The 23,887-nt window shown below is 41.1% G+C and overlaps 1 protein-coding gene across 17 annotated transcripts in view; it reads right to left on the bottom strand.

Annotated features, from left to right (window-relative positions):
* Positions 1-23,887, bottom strand: part of AHCYL2 (adenosylhomocysteinase like 2) — a 188,489-nt gene that overhangs the window by 47,769 nt on the left and 116,833 nt on the right. For 3 of the 17 annotated variants that reach the window (XM_069588355.1, XM_069588354.1, XM_069588365.1), the window contains one exon: positions 78-186. In XM_069588355.1, the coding sequence (XP_069444456.1) occupies positions 78-186 (109 nt within the window). Of the gene's footprint in view, positions 1-77; positions 190-2,017; positions 2,101-2,249; positions 2,436-3,426; positions 3,943-11,180; positions 11,843-23,887 lie in introns of those variants that run through there. The other 14 variants (XM_069588363.1, XM_069588360.1, XM_069588364.1 and 11 more) reach the window with 14 other exon arrangements.

Below are 23,887 nucleotides of genomic sequence, written 5' to 3'. Positions count from 1 at the left end.
CCTTAGATAGACAGGAGGGTCCATTGATCATACTTAATTAGCCTCCACAGGTGGGTCCAGAGCAGTTCAATCCTCACCTGAGCTGTAGCTGTCAGTCGATGACTGGGAAATCGAACGAGACAGAGAGCGACGTCCAATTTTGGTGGGACGTTTATTGAATTCTTGCTTCTGGTCAGCAAATTGGATCTGCTAAGAAAAAGAACTCTAGTTACATAAAGGAAAAGAACATCCATTTTGAGATACCAAATCAATGCTTGCATTATAGGATCTTACCTTCCCTCACAGATGATCTATTTGTATTGACCCACATATGGAATCTTAAGAGACTCGTTGGAGAAAATGATTTTTCATTCTTCTCTGTTTCTATCAAATTTAAATCCTTGAACCACTCTCTATCTGTCTTTTACGATAAAAGGGAGAATGGGATATTCTGATTAAAATAAACGATTAGAAAGTTGAGTCATACTCAGCAATCCTTTCTATAGTTTCACTGAAAATTAAAGCTGGAAAGAATCATTGAGACTATCTATTCCAATCTTCAGGCTTTCCAGGTGGCTCAGCAGATAGAATCCACCTGCCAAGCAGGAGATGCCATAGACTTGGGTTCAATCCCTGGGTAGGGAAGATCCCCTAGAGTAGGAAATGGCAATCCACTCCAGTATTCTTGCCTGGAGAACTCCATGGACACAGGAGCCTGGCGGACTACAGTCCATGGGCTGCAGAGTTGGACTCAACTGAAGCTACCGAGCACGGACATACACATTCCAACCTTTTAAGATACGAAACTATAAGATTAAGAAAGGCAGAGTGACCTGCCTTAAGATACTCAGGAAACAGTATGGTATAACGAAAAAAAAAAAGCTTTCTATTCATACAGACCTTTCTGGAACTGCATTCAAACCCTGGTTATGCCACTCATTAGCTGTATGATGTTCATCAAGATATTTTGTGACCCCCATTCTTCTCACAAATACAACAAAGATGAAAGTATTTCCAAAGTTTTAGAGAGGGTTATACAAACAAGGCATGTAAACTGTGAAACTCAGCAGGAGATTCAGTTCATCCCTGGCTCCCCAACTCCCACCACTACAAATTTTCTGTTCTCGTAACTCTTGCAGGTAGTCACTTGAGCTTTTCAAAGGCTTTCTAAAATGCATCAACCAGCTTTTCAGTACTAATAAGTAAACAATAATTTATTATTTTTAATGTTTGGTATCACAATAAACTAAAAGCTACAAGGTTGATAACTTATTAACTATAACAGATGTAGGAGTAGATAACTAGACTGAATATGTATAAACCTCAATACTCTGGAGGCTACATTTTGGACAATGTCTAATAATGACTTTCTTGAAATTTTATCTCTTTCTCCTACTGTTGGAAGTTCCAGCTGATACTTTATAACACTTTATAAGTCAAAGTTTGTATCATTAAGCAAATATCTTTTCTTTTTCTACTTCTCTAATTGAATGTTTGCATAACTGCTTAGATTATTCTGGATCCAACTGGCATGGAGGTAGGGAAAACCAAAGATCTGCCAACTGATTCTGCCTTTCCTGATAAAAAAGATGGTTGCAACAACTATTGGCTACATTTCCTGCAGTTAGAGGTAACTATCAGACCGAGGCCAAATCAATTAGCATGCCTTTTAGGGGAACTCATAGCATTGTCACAGCTACTGTTGTTCAGGGCTGTTTGACTCTTTGGATTGCAGCACGCCAGGCTCCCCTGCCCCTCATCATCTCCCGAAGCTGTTCATAGCTTTAACAACCATTAAAGCCTGCATACTACTTTAGAGTTTGCAAATTGCTTACAGCAACAGGAAAATTCACTAGGTTAGAAGCATTTCCCAAAATGAAAAATAGTGAAATTTATTATTTTACTAAAATAGCAACTTATTCCAAAAAGAGAAAGTGCTCTTTCTGTGCACTCCCATGGAATGTACATGAACTCCCATGTACTTCTATCATTGTACAAACTAGGCTCCATAAAGGCAGGAGCTATGTATATTACTTACCTTATATCCTCAGATACAAACCCCTGACATAACAGTCAACCTTGCATCAAAACAATGAACCTTACCCTATCTTCACAGTCTGTACTTGACTGAATATTAAGTAACCATAAATCAAGTCTAAAGTTAAAAAAATTAGGAGGAAAACAAAAGTCAAGAAGGGGAGGAACGTGAGTAAGAAGATGAGGAGGGGAGTATCACTCAAGCTCAAAACCTCGGCTTCCATTTCACCAACCTTGTTCAAGACAATGATATATCTTTATTCCTTTTTAGAAGCCCATCAAGGAAAATGAGTCTTCATTGACTTTCCAAAGGCCACGATAAGTCCTTAATTTCAGCAGAGCCTACTTTTAAAAAAGTGGGACAGACAGACCAGACCCTGCCTTAGATATATACCACCCCCTCCCACCCACACACCACTAGTGGGGGCCACTCTACTTCTCTAGATTTGTAGGATTGGAGACGGTGGGCACAAATCCATCTGTTGTTTAGTCACTAAGTAATGTCCAACTCTTTGTGACCCTGTGGACTGTAGCCTGCCAGACTCCTCTGTCCATGGGATTTCCCAGGCAAGAATACTGGAGTAGATTGCCATTTCCTATTCCAGGGGATCTTCCTGACCCGGGGATTGAACCCCAGTCTCTTGTGTCTCGAGCACTGGCAGGCAGAGTCTTTACCACAGAGCCTTCAGAGAAGCCACATACTCATTTACCCCAACAACATAGCCATACAGCTGTACCATCATCTTAAACCAGTTTCCTTAAACTGAGTTCTCTCCTCTATTAAGCTCCTCACTATTAACAAGTACTTCCTCCCACCTAGGTCACGTTGTTTTTTTTTTTTTTTGGCCATACCTTGCATGGGATCTTAATTCCCTGATCAGTGATGGAAACTGTGCCCTCTGAAATGGAAGTGCAGGGCTCTAATCCCTGGCCCCCACTAGCCCACCAGAGAATTCTTGAGTTCAGGCTATTTTGGGGCACTAAACATTAGGCTGTGTAGGCTTTCTCCACTCAGAGACATAGGGGTCTAAAGCTTGTTACTTGTCAGACACTACCTCAAGTTTCTTTAAGACAGAAGAACATTAGAAAGAGGCTAACCACTTATATAGAATAAGCTATATAATTTCCCCAAGAAATAAATGTTTATCTTTTATTGACAACCCGTCATCCCTGGTGCCCACCTCCCATCAATAGTTTAAGTGCCGTTACACTTTTCACTCTTACTTATAATACAGTAATCTCCCTACCCCAGTTGGGGTACCCTGGTAGATTCTACCCCTAACTCTTCTACCTTAACTGAAATCAAAAAGTCCTTTACGGGACCCCTCCTCGTCTGTTTCAGAGAAGACTGACTCATTCCAACAGGCTTCAAGGCAAGGAAGGGAGAGAGATTGTAGAGGAGCAGCTCACCTTATGCCAGAAGAAGGGGCGAAAGCAGGAAAGAAGGGGAAAAGCAACTGGCTTTTTATAATAGTGGCTATAGCGGCAGCAAGACTGGTAAATAAGAACTTAGCCTCACCTGGGCTTTAATCCCAGAGTTGCCATTGACAATGTATTTCTTCTTGCTGCTCAGCATAATGACATTACCAGCCCTACAGCCACCTCTCCAGTCCAGGGACCCTTGTGGCTAGGCCTTTAAACTTTCCTCATCAGCAATTCTGTTGGCTCTGGTTCCAGCTAGTTTTGTGTGTGCATGCGTGGTGGTGGTGGTGGTGAGGGGGGGGTTTGCCTTCCCTGGAAACCCTGAAGCAGCTCCAGCAACCCCTCCAGCAGTAGAGCCCAATTAAATAAAGCATTTCTGTTAGTGGTTCATCAGCCATTCCTAATTCTGGTGGCTGTTTTGCTTTTATTATTTTTTTTCCCCTAAACACCTAATTACACGGATCCTCTGACCTCTAAACCTTAACAAGTCCCTTGACAAGGCCCAACTTGCACGCGCATAACAATAGCTTATTTATATAACTGGTGCACTTTTTTTTTGCCTGCTATAATTAACTTGCTAATTAGGTTCCTTTTTAACCTTACCTCCTCCTTTTCCAAGTCAGATGACTGCAGTTAACCTAGTCTCATTAGAAAAAAATTAACTACAGAGGCACTAAAGCAGTGAGGAATTTATAAAAATGGTAAGAAAAGAAAAAGGAGCCAAGTACTCATGCAGGCCCTAACCTACACTCTGTGGCCTTGTGTTGGTCAGACTGGGGACACTGGTCTCAGGCCTGTTACCAGGAAACTCAGCTTCCTCAGACCAGTGCTCTATTCTTAACTGTGCACCTTTTCATGCAGGTTTTGACATCTGGTTTCTAGTCCCATCTGAGGAGCGTTGCTGATTAAGTGTCCAGTGATCTGCCTGCCTTTTTCAAAAACTGTTTCATGGAAGGTGCAACTACAATAGGGAATTTCCTATTTCCTCGGAGCCCCCAGGGTCATAGCGACCTTGTTACATATCAAATAGTCAAATGAAGGGGTGGTCCTTCTAGGTACACAGAGCGATATACACAGAGGAAAAGGAAACCGGGAACTGCCAGGAGCCCAGGATGACAAAGAACCAAGTACACGTATACAGGGAGTTAGAAGTGGTGGGCATGTAGTTGAAGAAAATACAAGAGCTAGTTGGTGGAGACTTTTATGCCACGATAAATCCGATAACTTTACAATTCATAAAAATAATCCACAGAAGATATAAAGCAAAACCGCGCACAAAAGTGACTCCCAATTAGTCATGAAAAGATGCTATGGGCTAATGCAGTGAGTGACCAGTGCGCAGACAGGAGCTGGAGAAGTATAGTCCCGGGAAGGCAGATGGACCAGATGAGAAGGGTAGGAGAACAAACCACGGACCAGCTATCTAATAAACAATAATGCACCATGCATTTCTCCAGAGACCATTTCAGTTTATCTGCTTGTTACTTTTAGTAATTTAATATCGTTGCTCACCTCCAAGATATGGGAGATTGACCCGAGAGAGAACCAGTAATTTATTTTTGAATTAGAATAGATGATTAAGAAAGGGGGTTAGTGATGCTGACATCTGCATGCCACCAGATGTGTCAGCAAATGGAGGGGAGGTTCATCATTGGAACCTGACCCTTGGAACTGTCATATCGACAGCGCCACAGAAAATCACCACTGCATGGACCAGGAGTGAGGCAATCTGATTGGGTTAGTTAGATCCCAGCAAAAGTCAAAGATCCTTCCATGTCTAGTTTAATTCATTCTCTGCTTATTTCCTCTGGTTTTCATAATAGATTGTTATCTAATACATACTGATCTCCCCGTTAGAAGACAAGTCCTCTGAACCAGGCCTCGGTTGTGAATCATTTCTGTATTCCCCCCAATGTCTTCCAGATGAAAGTGAAGTGTTTGCTCAGTCATGACTGACTCTACAACCCCATGGACTGCAGTCCACCAGACTCCTCTGTCCATGGAATTCTCCACATAAAAATACTGGAGTGGGCTGCCATTTCCTTCTCCAGGGGTCTTCCATATAAATGCTGTTAAGATGATAGCTTTGGAAATTATTTGGAATTGTTCACATTCTTTGTAGTTATACCATTTTAAATTTCCTAACTATACCACTCTAGCATTCTTGCCTGGAGAGTTCCATGAACAGAGTAGCCTGGTGGGCTACAGTCCATGGGGTCACAAAGAGTTGGATGTGACTGAGCTACTAACACTTTCTTTTTCACAAAATTCCAGATGTGATTTAAAAAATATGAGTGCTCTCTGAGCACAAGAAAGAACATAAAATGATAGATTCTTTTTTTTAGGATAATCTTTATTTTGAGAGAAAAGGTCCCTGGAAGAACAGAATAAGGGGAAGGAATTAAAATTTATTGAGCCTACCATGCAATGGCCTGTGTATCTGTTATTTCTATTAAACCGTATAATAGTCTCAAAAACTTGGCATCATTATCCCCATTGACAAATTAGGAAACCACAAATGTATGGAGAGAACAAATGATTTGCCTGAAGTCTCATAGCAAGCAAGGGGGACTAGAAAGTGAGTCTGTGTTTATGTCAGAGCCGAAGCTCTTTCTACTACACCAAACCTTGTGATACTGATCTGAAGATCAAAAACTTCCCTGGTCCTAATTCAGGGTGTACTCAGCCCCACCTCATCCCTCTTAATTTATCTTGCTGTGTTGTGCTTAGTCGCTCAGTTGTGTCCGACTCTGCAAATCCATGGACTGTAGCCTGCCAGGCTCCTCTGTCCGTGGGGACCCTCCAGGCAACAATAATGGAATGGGTTGCCATGTCCTCCTCCAGGGGATCTTTCCAATGCAGGGATCGAACCGAGGACTCCCACATTGCAGGCAGATTCTTTACCAGCTGAGCCACCAAGGAAGCCCTAATTTATCTTAAATTTATTTAATTTAAAATTACTCCTTAAATTTACTTTCTTATTGGATTAGGTTTCAAAAAGGATATCATCGCAGATTATCTTGAAGCTCTGATCAAACCACAATTCTGAAATGGCTAAATCATATAAGAAACTGAAATCTAGCAGCCTTTTAATTAGCAACTTTGTCCAATGTCACTGCCAAAAATTGAAATGGAAATTAACTGAACAGATACAGCTATTCAGATGAGTGAATAGATACAGCTATTCACTGTCATCCATGACAATCTTGGTGTCTTATTCACAGTTTCAGGAAATGAGACACACCAGTATTTTTCTGCTTGCTTGATGAGTCTCTAATCTGCTCCTCCTAACCAAGAATATGCACCCTAGTATACTCAGCTGGTTCCTCACTCAGATGAAAAGGAACTCCTGGTCTAATGCCTTGAGTTTCTGGGCCTGAGCAAAGGGAGCTGCAGATCTATACCAAACACAACCAGAAGACATTTTAGATTACTATTCCTGGAAAAAAGCCTTACCACTTAACAAGTTTATCTACCAAAGTAATTCTCAAAGTTTAGATACATCAAAATCACCCAGAGGGTTTATTAAAACTCATTGCTAGGCCCTGCTCCAGAGGTTCTGATTTACTGAATCTGGGTGGGGCCCAAGATTTTGTATTTCTAACAAGTTTCCAGGTGATGCTGATGCTACTGGCCTGGGGACCACACTTTAAGAACCACTGCTGGAACACTCCAAGCATGATTAAAGTCACCGTAATTCTTTTTTTTTTTTTTTTAATTTGCCAGATATTCTTTTAATGAGAATTATTTTTTTTTTTTCACCGTAATTCTTAACTCTCTCCTTAACCAACCATGTTATCCTACCTATGGCTGTAACCATGGAGCATATTCATAGGCAAAAAAAGTTATTTCAAAGATCAGAGAAAGGAATGAGGTGATCCTTTCTTTATACACAACATAGGACATAAAGAGAACTGGATCTAATTCTGATTTCCACAAATTAAGGCTAAGAATAGATGATTAATGCATTAAAAAAAATCAGGACTCATGGGGAGGATAGAAGATCTATTTACCCTACACAGGAGCACATCAAGAGGAACAAATTAATTCCTTTTCAAATATATAAAGTAGTACTACAAAGAATGGTGATCAGTGGTTCTCTCTCTGTATCTCCATTTCTTAACATTTCCAGGGTTACTGAACATCTATAACCCTGATTTGTAAAATAAGAACAATAATACCTACTTTGTCTGTCTCAAGTGTGTGCTGTGAAAATAACGCATGTGAAAAGGTTTTGGAGGTGAAACACTGGTACACAAATATAACATATTAACATTTCTATTTTTTTAGATCCAAATTCTTCACCTAGAGTCCATGGATGTCCAGATGCTCTAAAACAGAATGCAAAAAGTTTGTGTATCTATTTTCCTGGGGAGTGGGTCCACAGTTTTCATCAGTTTCTCAAGTGGGTCTCTGCTTTAAGTGTCAATTCTGATCCAGAGTTATAGTGAAACTAACTCTACTACCATTTAGCAGATACCTTAAAGGTTTTCGTCCCACTTCCAAGTAGATATGGTTCAAGCATTCTTAGAGACATTGCTCCCTTCCAAGCCAAATGAGCTGCTGGAACCAATTCTTCAACTATAAAAGGGATTACTTCTAGGCAAAAGAAAACCAGGTAACCGGCTGGCTGCGTACTCAATCAAGAAAGTGAATCAGATTTCCTACGGAAAAGTACTAGGTACTACAAAGAGCTTAAGTGGGAGGAGGAAATATTAAGATGTAGAAACTTAAAAAAAGGTTACTGCGGATCTCCATGCTCATAAGAGAGGAGGTATTTTCACCTACCACTAGGGACTAAAAATTTCTCAGGGGAAGTGAAAATATATTAATAAGGACAATCTTTAAAAGGATGAGTTTCCCAATCTTTTAGCAGTAAAACTGCCTGAACAAGCTATACGAAAATAGCTGGGGAGCAGAGGCTTTAGCAGAAGTTTTCCAGTGACTGATGGAATAGTAACTCGAAGGTCTACTTGTCAAGTCTCAAGACTGTTCTTCAGATTTCCTCCTGGCTTATTTCCCTACTAGGAGTCAGAGATGTGAGTACTGTCAGCTGCTGTTTGTGCTCTTGAGTCCTATCTTCTGAGGGATATGCCAGTCCCTTTTTGTTACAGATCATTTATAAGAAGGGAGGTATTATAATCCACCTTTTCTGCTAAATTTTCCCCCTGAAAGAAAGTTTGAGAGCCTTGTCATATTTCCTTTGGGGGCAAGGATAGTTCTCAGCGGAAAGTTCATTATGTTAATATGTAAACTGGAACAGGAGTCATCTGTTAAAAGCTTTCTTTGATCGAAATTTTGACCCAATGTGATAACTGGCGCCAGGGTTTCCTCTTGGAGATTAAAGGGTACTCCAACATGTCACAGGTAAGGTCTGGAAATCTATAGGCAGTACGCTAGAGAATGCTCAGTGGCTCATTTTGGTGGCTAAGTGGATACTGGTGGCAGCCTAAAGAAGCACTTCCAGACCAGGTCAGAAATGAACAACTGTGATATCTGAAAGCAAGCCTCAAGAGGTTAATCTCTGGCAAAGGAATAATTCAGAGGATAAAACTGAGTTATTGAGGCCAAGCACCTCCCTACTTTGCCTCATCATTGCTAAAAAAAAAAAATCTACTGATCAAAGATATTTTCCTGATTTTTGAAAGACAGAGACCAGGAAATTGCTAAATAAAAGAGGTGCCATGTTGAAAACAAAGCAGAGCTGTGCTTTATTAAAGAATATTTTCTAAAAGCTGAGAAGTCTTAGGTCATATGTCTTGAGCAGTAGTCACACTAACTCCTTTAGGACTGTTATCCTGTTCAGGTAAACAAAGAAAAGGTAAACAGGTAAAAGTCCAGTAGGCGCTCCTCTTGAGAAGATGTGCTTGGCAGGTAAGACAGTGAGGTGTATTATTTATGAGAATAAGTATTACTGTAAAACTTGTGTTGACTGAGTTGACATACTAGTGTTCTGTGAAATTCTGTAATATTCTCTTATAGAAGTAACAAAGGTTAATATCTTCATGTGGGCTCTCACTTAAGAAAACCAGAATCCTATTTCCCCTTCTTGGTATCAGTGAAGGGCTGGAAATTCAAAAACAAAAATCCAACTAGAGGGACTTCCCTGGTGGTCCAGTGGCTAGGACTCTGTGCCAACAATGCAGGGGGCCTGGGTTCAATCCCTGCATAGGGAACTAGATCCCACACAGCACAACTAAAGACCCAGAATAGCCAAATAAATAAAAATAAATATTTATAAAGAAATCCAGCTAGAATTATTATTTGATTTTTTTCCTGTTATTCTAAAACACTATACTATTTGAAATAAGCTTGCGGATAAGTAGGATTTCTTTAGATCAAATGTTTTAAAACTGAGTACAAGGTTCTGGAACAACACTAAGAACAACAACAGGAATAACCCTAACAGAAATAATAATAGTTGGTATGTGAATCGAAATGTGGGCTCATCAGTTGGGCCTCGGTTAGGTCTACTATATACTCAGACTCATTACTGGTGGTCACTTCTTTAAGTCCATAATTCCATAAACACTGAAAAGAACTTGGAATGTGTTGTACATAGTCTAAGTAGTTTTCAATAGGGAAATACATATACATTATACATATTTTATGGGGCTTCCCAGGTGGCGCTAGTGGTAAAGAATCCACCTGCCAATGCAGGAGATGCAAGAGATGTGGGTTTAATCCCTGGGTTGGGAAGATTCCCTGGAGGAGGGCATGGTAACCCACTCCAGTATTCTTGCCCGGAGAATCCCATGGACAGAGGAGGCTGGCGGGCTAAAGTCCATGGGGTCACAAAGAGTTGGATACGACTGAAGCAACTTAGCATGCACACATACATATTATATATACATATATATACACACATACATATATATATATAAACCACAAATTGGTATATAGACTGTAAGAAATCAGGCTAAACCTGGAAGAAAGCAGTTAGGAACATACGGGTGGTTGCTATTTTTATATAAAAAACTAAAGTTGGATCGAAAATACTAGGTTTTATGTGCTGGTTCTTATCAACAAATAACTTACTAAAAACATTCATCAAGCAGATAAAGTATTTTAAAGAACAGTACCAAAAGAGCTATATAGGGACTTCCCAGCAGTCCAGTTGTTAAGACTCCGTGCATCCACTGCAGGGGCATGGGTTTGATCCCTGGTTGAGGAACTAAGATCCCACGTGCCCAGCACAGCCAAAAAATAAATTAATTTAAAGAGAGTTTTATAGTTCCTCCTTTTAGAAAGACGTGTACAAGACTACTTGGGAAAATGTTTTGACTGGCAGGAGAAAACTAGGCAGATAGGGGATAAACTACTTAAATCTTTTCAGACCTGAGAGAGAGAAAGCACACCATTTCCACAAGTTGTTTTTTTTTCCCCCACTCTCTATTCTTTTTCTTTACCCCCATGAGAAATAAACTAAGTATCTGCTTGTAAACAGAATGCAATGCAATCACAGTGTAACACAATCCATGCAGTACACCAGGAGCAGTGGGGAAGCTCCAGTCCAGTCCAGACAACCAGGCAACAGGCCCTTCCAGCTCACTCATAATTTACAATTAATTTTAAAAAAAGAAAAAGCAAAGAAAGCAGCAGGAGTGACCCAGGAATTAATCAGAAATTACAGTAATAACTGTTTCCCCAATCACAGCTCTTGGGAGGGACTTCTCACAATGATCCCTATTTTTGTCATTATCAAGAAACAGAGGGAAAAGCAAAGTGACCAAAGAACTCACCATCCACTCAGGCACGTGAAAAGCTGAGGCGCCAGTCTCCATAGTGCAGGCTTGGGTAATCTATGTCCTGAAGCAAAAGGGAAAGCTGGCTTGGAAGTGCCCGAGTTTTCTGAGTGTCCAAAAAGCAGAGCCAAATCTAGTGATTCAGGAGTTCACAGTAACTAGCAGAAGCTGCACCCCCTTTAAAAGTCTTCCTATTAAAATCAAGATCATTAGTCAACTGCCTGACAAGCCCCTTGACTGGCCAGCTGCAAACCTTCTGCTTCTGATTCAAAATGAGAGCAGATACAAGGTTCTACACCCAGGCACTGAACTTTCCATGGAGCACTCACTATTTAATGCTACCCAAGCAGTATCCCCTCCTCCCCAGTGGGGACTTTCTGCAGCAGCAGTCAGGCTTCCTCTTTTTCCCTGTGTATAAGGCACTTGTTAACTTTCTCCCGCCCCTCAGGATGCGTCACTAGAGGTGCTGATACCAAGATCAATAAGGATCGAGGTCAAGAAGGCACACCCATTTCTGGAGAGTTGCTTGATTTGGATCTGCACGGTAAACAGGCGTTTCCTTGAAATCGAGTTCCTTATGGCTTTCAAGTTTAAACAGTTATGCAGAAGCTCCCCATCTGCTCACACCAGGGGTCTGGCACCAAACCCAGGCATATCTCAAGTTAAATTCTTACTGCACAGGAGATTCAGATGGAGTTGGAGAGGATCTCAGTCAAAACCAAAACTTAGAAGCTCAAAAGAAAGTTCTAGGACCACAGCTCCCTCTGCTGGATTGCTGTGCTATGCACACGAAAGTCTAAGGGCCTTCAGCTACAGAGATAAAGATGCTCACTAGAAATCACCTGAGGCTAGTCAGGAGCTACTACAGAGTAGGCAGGTTTAGGGGAAACCAGCACTTCCAAGTCAGACTAGTGCTGTCTCTTTATTTTACGCACAGGAGTTTATGCCTCCAAATCCCCTATCCCTCTTTCTATTTCCTCACTGGTAATCAGTCCCATCACTTCACGGCAAATAGATGGGGAAACAGTGGAAACAGTGGCTGACTTTATTTTTTGGGGCTCCAAAATCACTGCAGATGGTGATTGCAGTCATGAAATTAAAAGATGCTTACTCCTAAGGAAAGTTATGACCAACCTAGACAGCATATTAAAAAGCAGAGACATTACTTTGCCAACAGAGGTCCGTCTAGTCAAGGCTATGGTTTTTCCAGTGGTCATGTATGGATGTGAGAGTTGGACTGTGAAGAAAGCTGAGCATCAAAGAATTGATGCTTTTGAACTGTGGTGTTGGAGAAGACTCTTGAGAGTCCCTTGGATTGCAAGGAGATCCAACCAGTCCATCCTAAAGGAGATCAGTCCTGGGTGTTCATTGGAAGGTCTGATGTTGAAGCTGAAACTCCAGTCCTTTGGCCACCTGATGTGAAGAGCTGACTCATTGGAAAAAACCCTGATGCTGGGAAAGGAGGATTGAAGGCAGGAGGAGAAGGGGACAACAGAGGATGAGATGGTTGGATGGTATCCCCGACTCAATGGACATGAGTTTGGGTGGGTTCCGGGAGTTGGTGATGGGCAGGGAGGCCTGGCGTGCTGCAGCTCATGGGGTTACAAAGAGTCAGATACGACTGAGTGACTGAACTGAACTGAACTGAACTGCTACAGGGACTTCCCAGGTGGTGCTAGTGGTAAAAAAATCCACCTGCCAATACAGGAGCTGCAGGAGATGTGAGTTTGATCCCTGGGTCAGGAAGATCCTCTGGAGAAGAAAATGGTAACCCACTCCAATATTCTTGCCTGGGAAATCCCATGGACAGAGGAGTCTGGCGGGCTACAGTCCATGGGATCTCACAAAGCTGGACATGACTGAGCACACATACACCACACATACAGGAATATAGCCAACACTGTAAAACAACTTTCAGTGGAGTATAATCTATAAAAATATTGCATCACTATATTGTACACCTGAAACTAATATAATTTTGTAAATCAACGACACTTCTTTTTTTTTTGCCCTACCACGTGACTTGTGAGATCCTAGTTCCCTGACCAGGGCCCTTGGCAGTGACAGCAGGAGCTCTAGCCACTGAGCCACCAGAGAACGCCCTATATTTCCATTTCTAACAAAGATGAGCGCCACTCTAAGCCCCTATTCAATGCTGTTTTTATCCCCAGGTCTGGTTTCTGAAACAGGATGCCAACACAGTAGTCTTTAGGACCTCAGAAGCTGCTTCCTCCTTATGACCCCATACTAGTTCCCTCCTCCCTACACACTTCATAAATTTGGAAATAAGACAAAACTAGAAAAAAGGTGACCTAATCTTTTTTCTGTGTGTGGTCAGTCATATCCGACTCTTTGCGACCCCATGGACTGTAACACACCAGGCTCCTCTGTCCATGGGGTTCTCCGGGCAAGAATACTGGAGTGGGTTGCCATGCCCTTCTCAGGGGATCTTCCTGACCCAGGGACCAAATCTGCATCTCTATGTCTCTAGCACTGGCAGGTGGATTCTTTACCACTGTGCTACCTGGTAAGTCTCTTCTATTTTACCTTCTTAATTAATTCCTAAAGTATATTATCCAATGAAAGTACCACAGATTTCATTTGGTCCCCTTTCGACTCTTTACAGTGTTAAGTCCCACTGCAGAGATAATTTCTCTAGAGTTGACAGTCATAATATTGTGATTAGGATTATAGATTCATTGCCCTTTAAGGTCTTTCCTAGTTAGGAGAATGGTCCTTTAGGTACAGAATGAAGGAGAGGAAGGAAACTTCTATGGAAGAGATGTCAGAAAGGACAGAATTCAAATGACCGACCTGGAGGTCCAGACTAGAGAAAAGGCAACTGAAAACAGGAGGGGACCACTGGACTAGGTGAATGCAGAGGTGTCAAAGGACTAGAGATCACAAGGCAGGTGGAGAGCAGGTGCAATAAGAAGAAGAGAAAATAGCAAGGGTGGAAGTAAAGGCAGTTGTGGTCACGGAGGAGCTATGGAGTGAAGCAATGAATGACAGCAAGATAAAGAAAGTCAATGAAGTGAAGGTATGATCTGAGGTCAGGGTTTCAGTTTTGATAAGGCCATCTGTGATCAGAGTGTCAGATTTGATAAAGTGGATTAAAAGGAAGACCATTCTTTTAGTGTAAGGTTTTAACTAAAATAGACTTCATTTGAAAACTGCAACCTTCTTATACCTTATACTTATTACCTTCTTTCTGTAATGACTCAAACAAAAATAAAACAGTACCTATTACAATTGAGAACTGAAAGTCTATTAACTGAGTGGGACTGTATAAGGCACAGTGTATAGGTTTAGGTACTATGAATAGTTATAAAGTTGTTTTCATTCTAATTTAATTTTACTAAAGTGCCTTAAAAGATATACCTATAGCTAGAGCAGGAGTGAGACCCCTGCATGTGATTATCTATAATAACCAGCCTTAACATTTAGCAGTTTGCAACTTCAAAAGGATACACAAACTGCACCTGCTCCTGTGGTCTTCAAGTCTTACAGAAACTGACTGTCAACAGCTCCAAGGAATCTCATTTTCATTTTAAGAAGATCAACCTGAAGTTCTATGTGCCAGTGGTGTTCCTACCTTGACACTAGTATCATCATGAAATTAATCAGACAACTTGCTGGAGAGAGTATATGCTTGAGGCTGGAGAGGAAAGGACAAAAAATTAATATGTCCAGGGCCCAAAGTCAAAAAGAACCAGAAGTAACTACAATGTGGTGAAGAAGCAACTACGATGGCAGAAGAGTTTTAGACAGGGGGCAATAAATCTGAAGCCCAGAGAGTCATAAGGCACAGGGCAAAGAATACAGGAATGTGACCCTGTCCTCTATTCCTGGCTTGTCACTAACAGTTTTATTAGGTTTTGGCAAGTCACCTACTCTCTTCTTCAGTTTCCTTATTACAAAATAAGAGGGAGGTAGGTAAGAGGGCACCGTGGAAGGTGAGAACTGGTTCCTTCCAGTTCTGACATTCAGTATTTCTAATCCATCTGGTTTCTCAAGGTCATAAGAAAAAGCAATAACTAATCCTTAGTCACCTAAGTTACAGCTTACTGTAGACGCTGAGGTTCCTAACCATCAGAGTCCAAAGTTCCATCTGGTCAATTATGAGGCTGGCTGAAATTGCTAGACTTTAAATCTCCTTTGCCCCTTCAAACTTGAAATGCCCATGTAACCTGAGCAACTGGAGTTGTTAAGTCCTCACACCCCCAACTTAAATGTCAGACATTCCACCTCTCGGTTCCTCAGTGATCTTAAGGCTCATATCCCACAGGTATTTTTATATTCCAGACGTGGTCTTAAAGACCACAGGCTTTAAGAGTTGGATCGTTGTTGTTGTTCAGTCGCCAAGTCATGTCTGACTTTTACAACTCCATAGACTGCAGTACGCCAGACTTCCCAGTCCTTCACTATCTCCCAGAGTTTACTCAAACCCATGTCCATTGAGTCAGTGATGCTATCCAACCGTCTCATCCTCTGTCAACCCTTGGGTTTAAACATTGGCTCCACTACTTAAAAGCAGTGTGTCTGTCTTTGGTAACCTGTATGACTTTTTGAGCCTTTGCTTCCTCATCCATAAAACAGGTAATAAAACTCTCCTCACATTGATGTTCAGTTCAGTTCAGTTACTCAGTCGTGTCCGACTCTTTGCGACCCTCCCCCCCCCCAAGGACTGAAGCAAGCCAGGCCTCCTTGTCCATCACCAACTCCTAGAGTTTACTCAAACTCATGTCCTTTGAGTCCGTGATGCCATCCAACTATCTCATCCTCTGTCGTCCCCTTCTCCTCCCTTCAGTCTTTCCCAGCATCAGGGTCTTTTCCATTGAGTTAGTTCTTCCTATCAGGTGGCCAAAGTATTGGAGTTTCAGCTTCAGCATCAGTCCTTCCAATGAATATTCAGGACTGACTTCCTTCAGGATGGACTGGTTGGATCTCCTTGCAGTCCAAGGGACTCTCAAGAGTCTTCTCCAACACCACAGTTCAAAAGCATCAATTCTTCGGCGCTCAGCTTTCTTTATAGTCCAACTCTCACATCCATACATGACTACTGGAAAAACCATAGCTTTGACTAGACGGACCTTTGTTGGCAAAGTAATGTCTCTGCTTTTTAATATGCTGTCTAGGTTGGTCATAATTTTTCTTTCAAGGAGCAAGCATCTTTTAATTTCATGACTGCAGTCACCATTTGCAGCGATTTTGGAGCCTCCAAAAATAAAGTCAGCCACTGTTTCCCCATCTATTTGCCATGAAGTGATGGGACCAGATGCCATGATCTTAGTTTTCTCAATGTTGAGCTTTAAGCCAACTTTTTCACTCTCTTTCACTTTCATCAAAGACTCTTTAGTTCTTCTTCACTTTCTGCCATAAGAGCAGTGTCATCTGCACATTGATGTTATATAGATTAAATAATACATGTAATGGGCTTTCCAGGTGGCATCAGTGGTAAAGAACCCACCCGCTAATGCTGGAAATATGAGACGTGGGTTCAATCCCTAGGTTGAGAAGATTCCCCTGGGGGAGGATGTGGCAGCTTCCCGCTCCAGTGTTTGTTCCTGGTGAATCCCATGGACAGAGGAGCCTGGTGGGCCATGGTCCATAAAGTCGCAAAGGACATGACTGAAGCGATTTAGCACACACCTATGCAATACATATAATACACAGCACTCAGCATACTGCCAGGGAACTATTTTGTCTAAAACTAGGCATAGCAGAGTAGTACCAGGTGAATTTCGATCTTGATTCATCAGTTACCAACTGTGTAACCTTAGGCATATTACTTATGCCTTGTGCCTCTGTTTTCTCTTTAAAATGGGGACATTAAGAATCTCTTCTTATAGGATTGCTGATAATATCAAATAAATTAACATATATAAAACACATAGAACAGTGCCTGGAACTCATCAGTGCTATTTAACATTTACTTTTACTATTAATAAATATAACACATACGTTCCCCCAACACACTCAAATACATATTTTCTTCTTATACACAGTAAAATCTTTCAACGGAACCACAAGTATTTACTGGGTGCCTGTCATGCACCAAGCAGCATAGAAAGACAGTCCTTGCCTTCATGGTTCAGGAGAGAGATAGGCAATTAAATAATTACCAAAAATAAAGTGTGAAAAGGGATAAAGTAAAATTGTTACGGGAGAATATGGCAAGGGTACCAATTATGCCTACTGGGAGTGTCACATCAGAGAAGCTCTGTTTAAGGTGAAAGGTAATGGATGAGGAGGGGTACCTGGTGTGCCTTTGGTGCGGAGGGTGAGTGCAATTCCCCATAGAAGAGCATATTCTCCACATACTCCCCTGCAGTCTGACCTGTTGTCTTCATACCAGCTGTCTAAAGCCTGACCATCATCCTATCCATCTAAATCAGTGCTTCTTAAACTTGAACGTGCCTACAAATTGTTTGGAGATCTTGTTAAAAATGCCGATTCTGATGTAGTCAATCTGGAATAAGTCCCAAGCTTCTACATTTTTAACAGTTCTCAGATGATGCCAACACTGCTGGGACTACCCAACAGGGCCTAGGTAACTCCATTCCTGTAACACTCTACTTCAATTTATTAAATTAACTTACTCATCCATGATTATCATCAGCACAATTATTTTAAAGTCTGATCACATAATTCCTCATTCATAATGCCCCAATAGATCCCCACTATCTTCCAAATACAATCCAAACTCCTTAGCATGATATACAAGACCCTCATGATTTAGCCTCTGTAAATCCCTGAGCCTCAGCCCCCAGCTCTCTGAATTCCCTTGATCCCTACTCTGAACACACACACTCCAACTTCCTTTAGCATGTATTACCAGCTCCAGGTCTAGGTTAAGAATCAATTATAGGGAATTCCCTGGTGGTCAGTGGTTAGGACTCTGTACTCTCACTGCTGGGGGTCTGGGTTCAATTTCTGGTTGGGGAATTAATATTCCACAAACTGCATGACATGACCATAAAAAAAAAAAAAGAATCAATTCAATGAGTTATTGAGCAGTCACCCAAACTGATCTTGATTATAGCACATATCAGTGCTAATACTATAACTAAACATTTATCTATTTCCACACTAGAACTGTAATTTGAAGGAAGAGATTATGTGTCTCATTTCTGTATTCCAAGCACAGCAAATACCAGTGAATATGTGCTGAATTTTTTTTAAAAATGAACTTACTCAAAGAACAGCTAGCCTAGAGTAAAGCTCCAGATGAATAAAACATATGACAGTCATCTGAAGGGTCAAAGGAAGGAAAAGGGATGTAGGTGTAAGAATGGACAAAGCCATAAACAACATCATAACAAAATTAGGCCTAAGTACTCCAAAATGAATCTCCTTACCGCTGACTAACCCAGTCGCTGTTACAATTAAGCAATTCAGAGACTGCAGTACACTAAATGGTGCATGCTGTCTTTCCCACTCCCTGTTAAGTCCTCTACAATCTGGCAGTGGAGTGTGGACTTAAATCTTCAACCTCTATGACACAGCTCCTAGGGTGCCACTTAGGTCAGAGTTCAGTTTGCAGCATGGTTAGCACCTTGAGCTAAAACTGTCCTCAAAAAGTCAAGCTTAAACTTGAAAGCTTCTTAAACATGAAAACAAGGAGAATCAGAGCAGACAGGGATGTGAACTCAGGGCTCTGAATTCAGGGTAGGAAAGGTGTGAGTGAGTGAGTGAATGAGTGAACTCCCTCAGTCGTGTCCGACTCTTTGCGACCCCATGGATTGTAGCCTGCCAGGCTCCTCTGTCCATGGGATTTTCCAGGCAATAGTACTGGAGTGGATTGCCATTTCCTTCTCCAGGGGATCTTCCCCACCTAGGGATCAAACCCAGGTCTCCCGAATTGTAGACAGACGCTTTACCGTCTGAGCTACCAGGAAGTCGTAGGATAAACTAATGAAGCACAATGCCATTAAATAAATGTGGAATCTAGACCTCTCACTACATTATTTTTTACAAAATTTTTTCTTACTACATTATTTTTTAAAGATACTTTAAATTGAGGCATAACACCTACAGAAAAAGTACATAGGTCAAAAGTTACAGTTTGATAAAATTTCAAAAGTCAACACAGCTCTGTAACCACTATTCAGATAAGGAAACAGAACATTACCAGCACCCTAGAGTCTTCTGCCTGTCCCCTCTCAGTCATCACTCCTCCCTAAAGATAATCTGATTCCTATCACCACATATCAATTTTGCCTATATTTGAACCTGATATAAATACCATAAAAGATGCACTTTTTTTCCTGCTCAATATATTTCTAAGAGTTATCTAAGTCTGTTGATTTAGCAAGAGTTCATTTATTTGTGAAGTGAAAAAGTGAGTGTTAGTTGCTCAGTCTCGTCTGACTCTTTGAGACCCCGTGGACTGTAGCCTGCCAGGCTCCTCTGTCCATGAAATTCTCCAGGGAAGAATACTGGAGTGGAAAGTATTTCCTTCTCCAGGGGATCTTCCCAACCCAGAGATCGAACCCTGGTCTCCTGCACTGCAGGCAGATTCTTTACCAATGAGCCACCAGGGAAGCCTAAAATACACCCATTGCATGAATATTTTTAATTTATTGAATCCATTCTCCTGTTGAAAGTTGGTTTCAGTTTGAGGACCTTAAAAATAATGTTGCTGTGACTGTTCTCGTATATGTCATGTGGTACTCACATGAAAATATTTCTGTCGGACACAGGTATGTATGTAGGAGAGGAACTGCTTAGGTTATAGGGTATGCATATGTCCAGCTAGGTAGATAATATCAAGCAACTTTCCAAAGTACCAGTACTATTTTGTAGTCCTACCAGCAGGATATCCGTGCTCCAGTTGCTTCATATCCTTGCCAGTGCTTAGTATGGTCGATCTTCTACATTTTAGGCATTCTAAGTAATGGTGTCACTCCGTGATTTTTCATCTGCATCTTATGACCAGCACTACCATCACGACCACAACTGAGCACATTTTTTTATGGCCTTTATTTTGTTGAGTTACATTTCTGCTAAGCCCATTTCACTGAGAGTTTTTATCATGAATGGATGTTGAATTTTGCCAAATGCTTTTTCTACATCTATTGAGATGATTGCCTTTGTATTGTTAGTGTGGGGTATCACATTGATTGATTTGCAGATCCTGAACCATCCTTGCATCTCTGGGATAAATCTCACCTGATGATGGTGTTAAGACCCTTTTAATGACTTGTTAAACTTGACTTGCTAGTATTTTATTGAGGATTTCTGCATCTATACTGATTAGGAATACAGGCCTGAAACACTGTTTGCGTGTATCTGTGCATGTGGTAAATGGCAAATCTTATAAGATTTTAAAGTGGATAGTTCAGTGGCAGCGAGGACAATCACACTGTGAGCACCCATCACCACCAGCCATCCTGAGGAATTTTTCATTATCCCAAACCGAACTCTGTACCCATTAAACAAGCACTCCTCATTTCCCTTTTCCCCCAGCCCCTGGTAACCACTATTCTACCTTTTTTTCTCTCGGAATCTGAGTAGGTACATCATATAAGGGAAATCATACAGTATCTGTCCTTTTGTCTGGTTTATTTCATTTAGTATGTTTTTAAAGTCCATCCGTATTGCAGCATGTATCAGAATTTCATTCTTTGTAGGGCTCAACAATATTCCATTGTATGTACACAAGACATTTTGTTTATCTATTATTCATCCATTGATGGACATTTGGGTTGTCTGCACCTTTGGGTTATTGTGAATACTGCCGCTACAAACATAGGTGGACAAATACCTGTTAAGAGACCCTACTTTCAGTTCTTTTGGGTATACACCCAGGAGTGGAATTGATGATGCATATGGAAATTTCTGTTTCATTTTTTTAGAACCTATCATATTGTATTTTATAGAACCTGCATCATTTTACATTCCCATCAGCAATGCACAAGGGTTCCAACCTGGAGAAACTGGAACTCTCATGTACTGCCAAGCATATCTTTATGCTTATTGGCCATTTGGATATCCTCTTATATGAAGAGGCCTTTCAAGTATTCTGCCTATTTTAACGGATTGTGGATCTTTCCCTTGTTAATCTGTATAAGTCATTTACAGATTCTGATTCTGAGTCCTTTGCAAACATCTTCCACTCTGTGGCTTATACTCCTTATGCTGTCTTTTAAAAAAAATTTTTGTTTTGTTTTGAAATAATTATGGACTTAGAAAAACAATTTGTAAAAATAGTGCAAGAGCTTTTCTTCATATACACTTCACCCACATTCCTTATACACTTCACCCACATTCCGTATATACTTACCCACATCCCTCTAACTGATGTTAACTGATAAAACCACAGTAATTATCAAAACTAATGAATTAACATTGGTACAATACTATTAACTAAATTACAGGCTTTATTTGGATTTCAAAAGTTCTCCAAATGGCCTTTTTCAATTCCAGGATCCACATCACATTCAGTTGTCCTGTCTCCATAGTCTCTTCCAAACTATGACAGTTTCTCAGTCTTTCATGACCCTGACAATAGCAGTTGGCTAAATCCTGAAATAAAGCTATGGATTGACTGGATTTAAAACAAAACAACAGTTCAATATTTTTGATTAAATTTTTAGTCCCCTCCCCAATTTTACTGAGATAGGGGCTTCCCAGTGGCACTGCTGCTGCTGCTGCTGCTGCTATTAAGTCGCTTCAGTCGTGTCCAACTCTGTGTGACCCCATAGACGGCAGCCCACCAGGCTCCCCCGTCCCTGGGATTCTCCAGGCGAGAACACTGGAGTGGGTTGCCATTTCCTTCTCCAATGCATGAAAGTGAAAAGTGAAAGGGAAGTCACTCAGTCATGTCCGACTCTTCGAGACTCAATGGACTGCAGCCTACCAGGCTCCTCTGCCCATGGGATTTTCCAGGCAAGAGTACTGGAGTGCGTTGCTATTGCCTTCTCCTCCCAGTGGCACTAATGGTAAAGAAAGTGCCAATGGAGGAGGCGTGAGAGATGTGGGTTCAATTCCTGGGTTGGGAAGATCCCCTGGAGGGAGGACATGGCAAACCACCCAAATATTCTTGCCTGGAGAATCCCATGGACAGAGGAGCCTGGTGGGCTACGGTCCATAGGGTCACAAAGAGTCAGACTTAGTGACCAAACAACAAAAGCCCAATATAATCAAAAGCTTCCTTATACTTGGAAGAAGGAAGCAGAAGAACAAGAGCCAGAGAGAGACTTAAAGATGCTACAATGCTGGCTTTGAGGATGGAAGAAGGGGCCAAGGAATCCTGGCTGCTTCTAGAAGCTGGAAAATGCAAGGAAGTAGATTCTACTCTAGATGGAATACGGCCCTGTTGACATTTTGATTTTAGTCCACTGTGACTCCAAGAATTATAATTAAATACACTTGTATTATTTTAAGCTAGAGAAAATTAACACATAAGGGCTCTGAAATTTTAAAGGGGAGAGGGAGAGATTAGCTGTTCGGTCTTAAATACTTCATTTGCAACTAACTACTCATGAATGCTCAGTTTGGCTGGCAATATTTTCAGAAATGTTAAAATTCTGCACATTACAGTGACTAATATTTTAAAAAGTGCTTGGGAATAGGATTCCATTTTTACCAAATCTTATTTGTATAAGAACACCGTCAATGAGAGAGAGGGTTAAATGTGACTGGAGAGGTAGACAGGGCTTGACTGACCATGTAGGGTTTACAGGTCACAAAACAGTTTTAATTTTACTCAAAGAATAATAGGAAGCCACTAGAGGTTTATGTTTTTAAAAGACCACCATGGCTCCATAAAAAGAGAAAAACTAAACAACCATGAATGGAAATGAGAAGAATAGTTAGGAGGTCATTAAAACATATGATAGATGATGGTAGCCTCAATAACAATGACAGCAATAAATGGATTTAGGACAAATATGCCGGTGGTTGCCTCAGCTGGACCTAGTTAACAGACAATGTGAAGAGTAAGGAAGATGTCAAGAATGACCATCACTGGGGACTTCCCTGGTGGTCCTGTGGTTAGGAATCCACCTCGCAATGCAGGGGATGCAGGTTTGAACCCTAGCCAAGGAACTAAGATTTCACATGACATGGAGCAACTCAGCCTGTGTGCCACAATTAGAGAGTCCGTATGCCACAACCAAGACCTGACAGAGCCAAATAAGTAATTTTTTTTTTTAAGTAATGACCATCGTTTTTCTCACTTTAGCAACTGGTTAAATAGGGGTGTCACTGGTTAAAATGTGGAAGAACAGAGGGAAAATAGATGTGGGAAGAATACCAAGACTTCAATTTTGACCATGTTAAGTTTGAAATGTCTATAAGATATGCTAATGCAATCAAAATAGCAACTGAATACAGTCTGGAGCTCAGAGGAAAGCCTAGGCTGAAATAAAAGAGTTAAGATTTCATCCATCTCTGTAATTTAAATCCCATGTATACACAGATACAAAAATTCTTGGGATGGATAAAAATTGCCTAGAGAGCAGAAAAAAAGCAAACAAACAAACAGAATTCAAGTCTGAGCCCTGATCCATGATCTACCACACAGGGCAGAAGAAGAAGAAAAACCAGCAACTGAAATTTAAGAAGCAGCCACCAGAAAAGTAAGAGGAAAAATCCAAAGAAATCAAGAAAGGAGATTCCTTCGAGAAGGAAAGAGTGGTCAGCTATTACTGACCACTAAATATTCAGCTATTACTCACTAAATACTCACTAAATAC

The sequence above is a fragment of the Ovis canadensis genome, chromosome 4 (genome assembly GCF_042477335.2).
Source record: "Ovis canadensis isolate MfBH-ARS-UI-01 breed Bighorn chromosome 4, ARS-UI_OviCan_v2, whole genome shotgun sequence".
NCBI lineage: Eukaryota > Metazoa > Chordata > Mammalia > Artiodactyla > Bovidae > Ovis > Ovis canadensis.
This window is presented reverse-complemented; position numbering and strand designations above follow the sequence as displayed.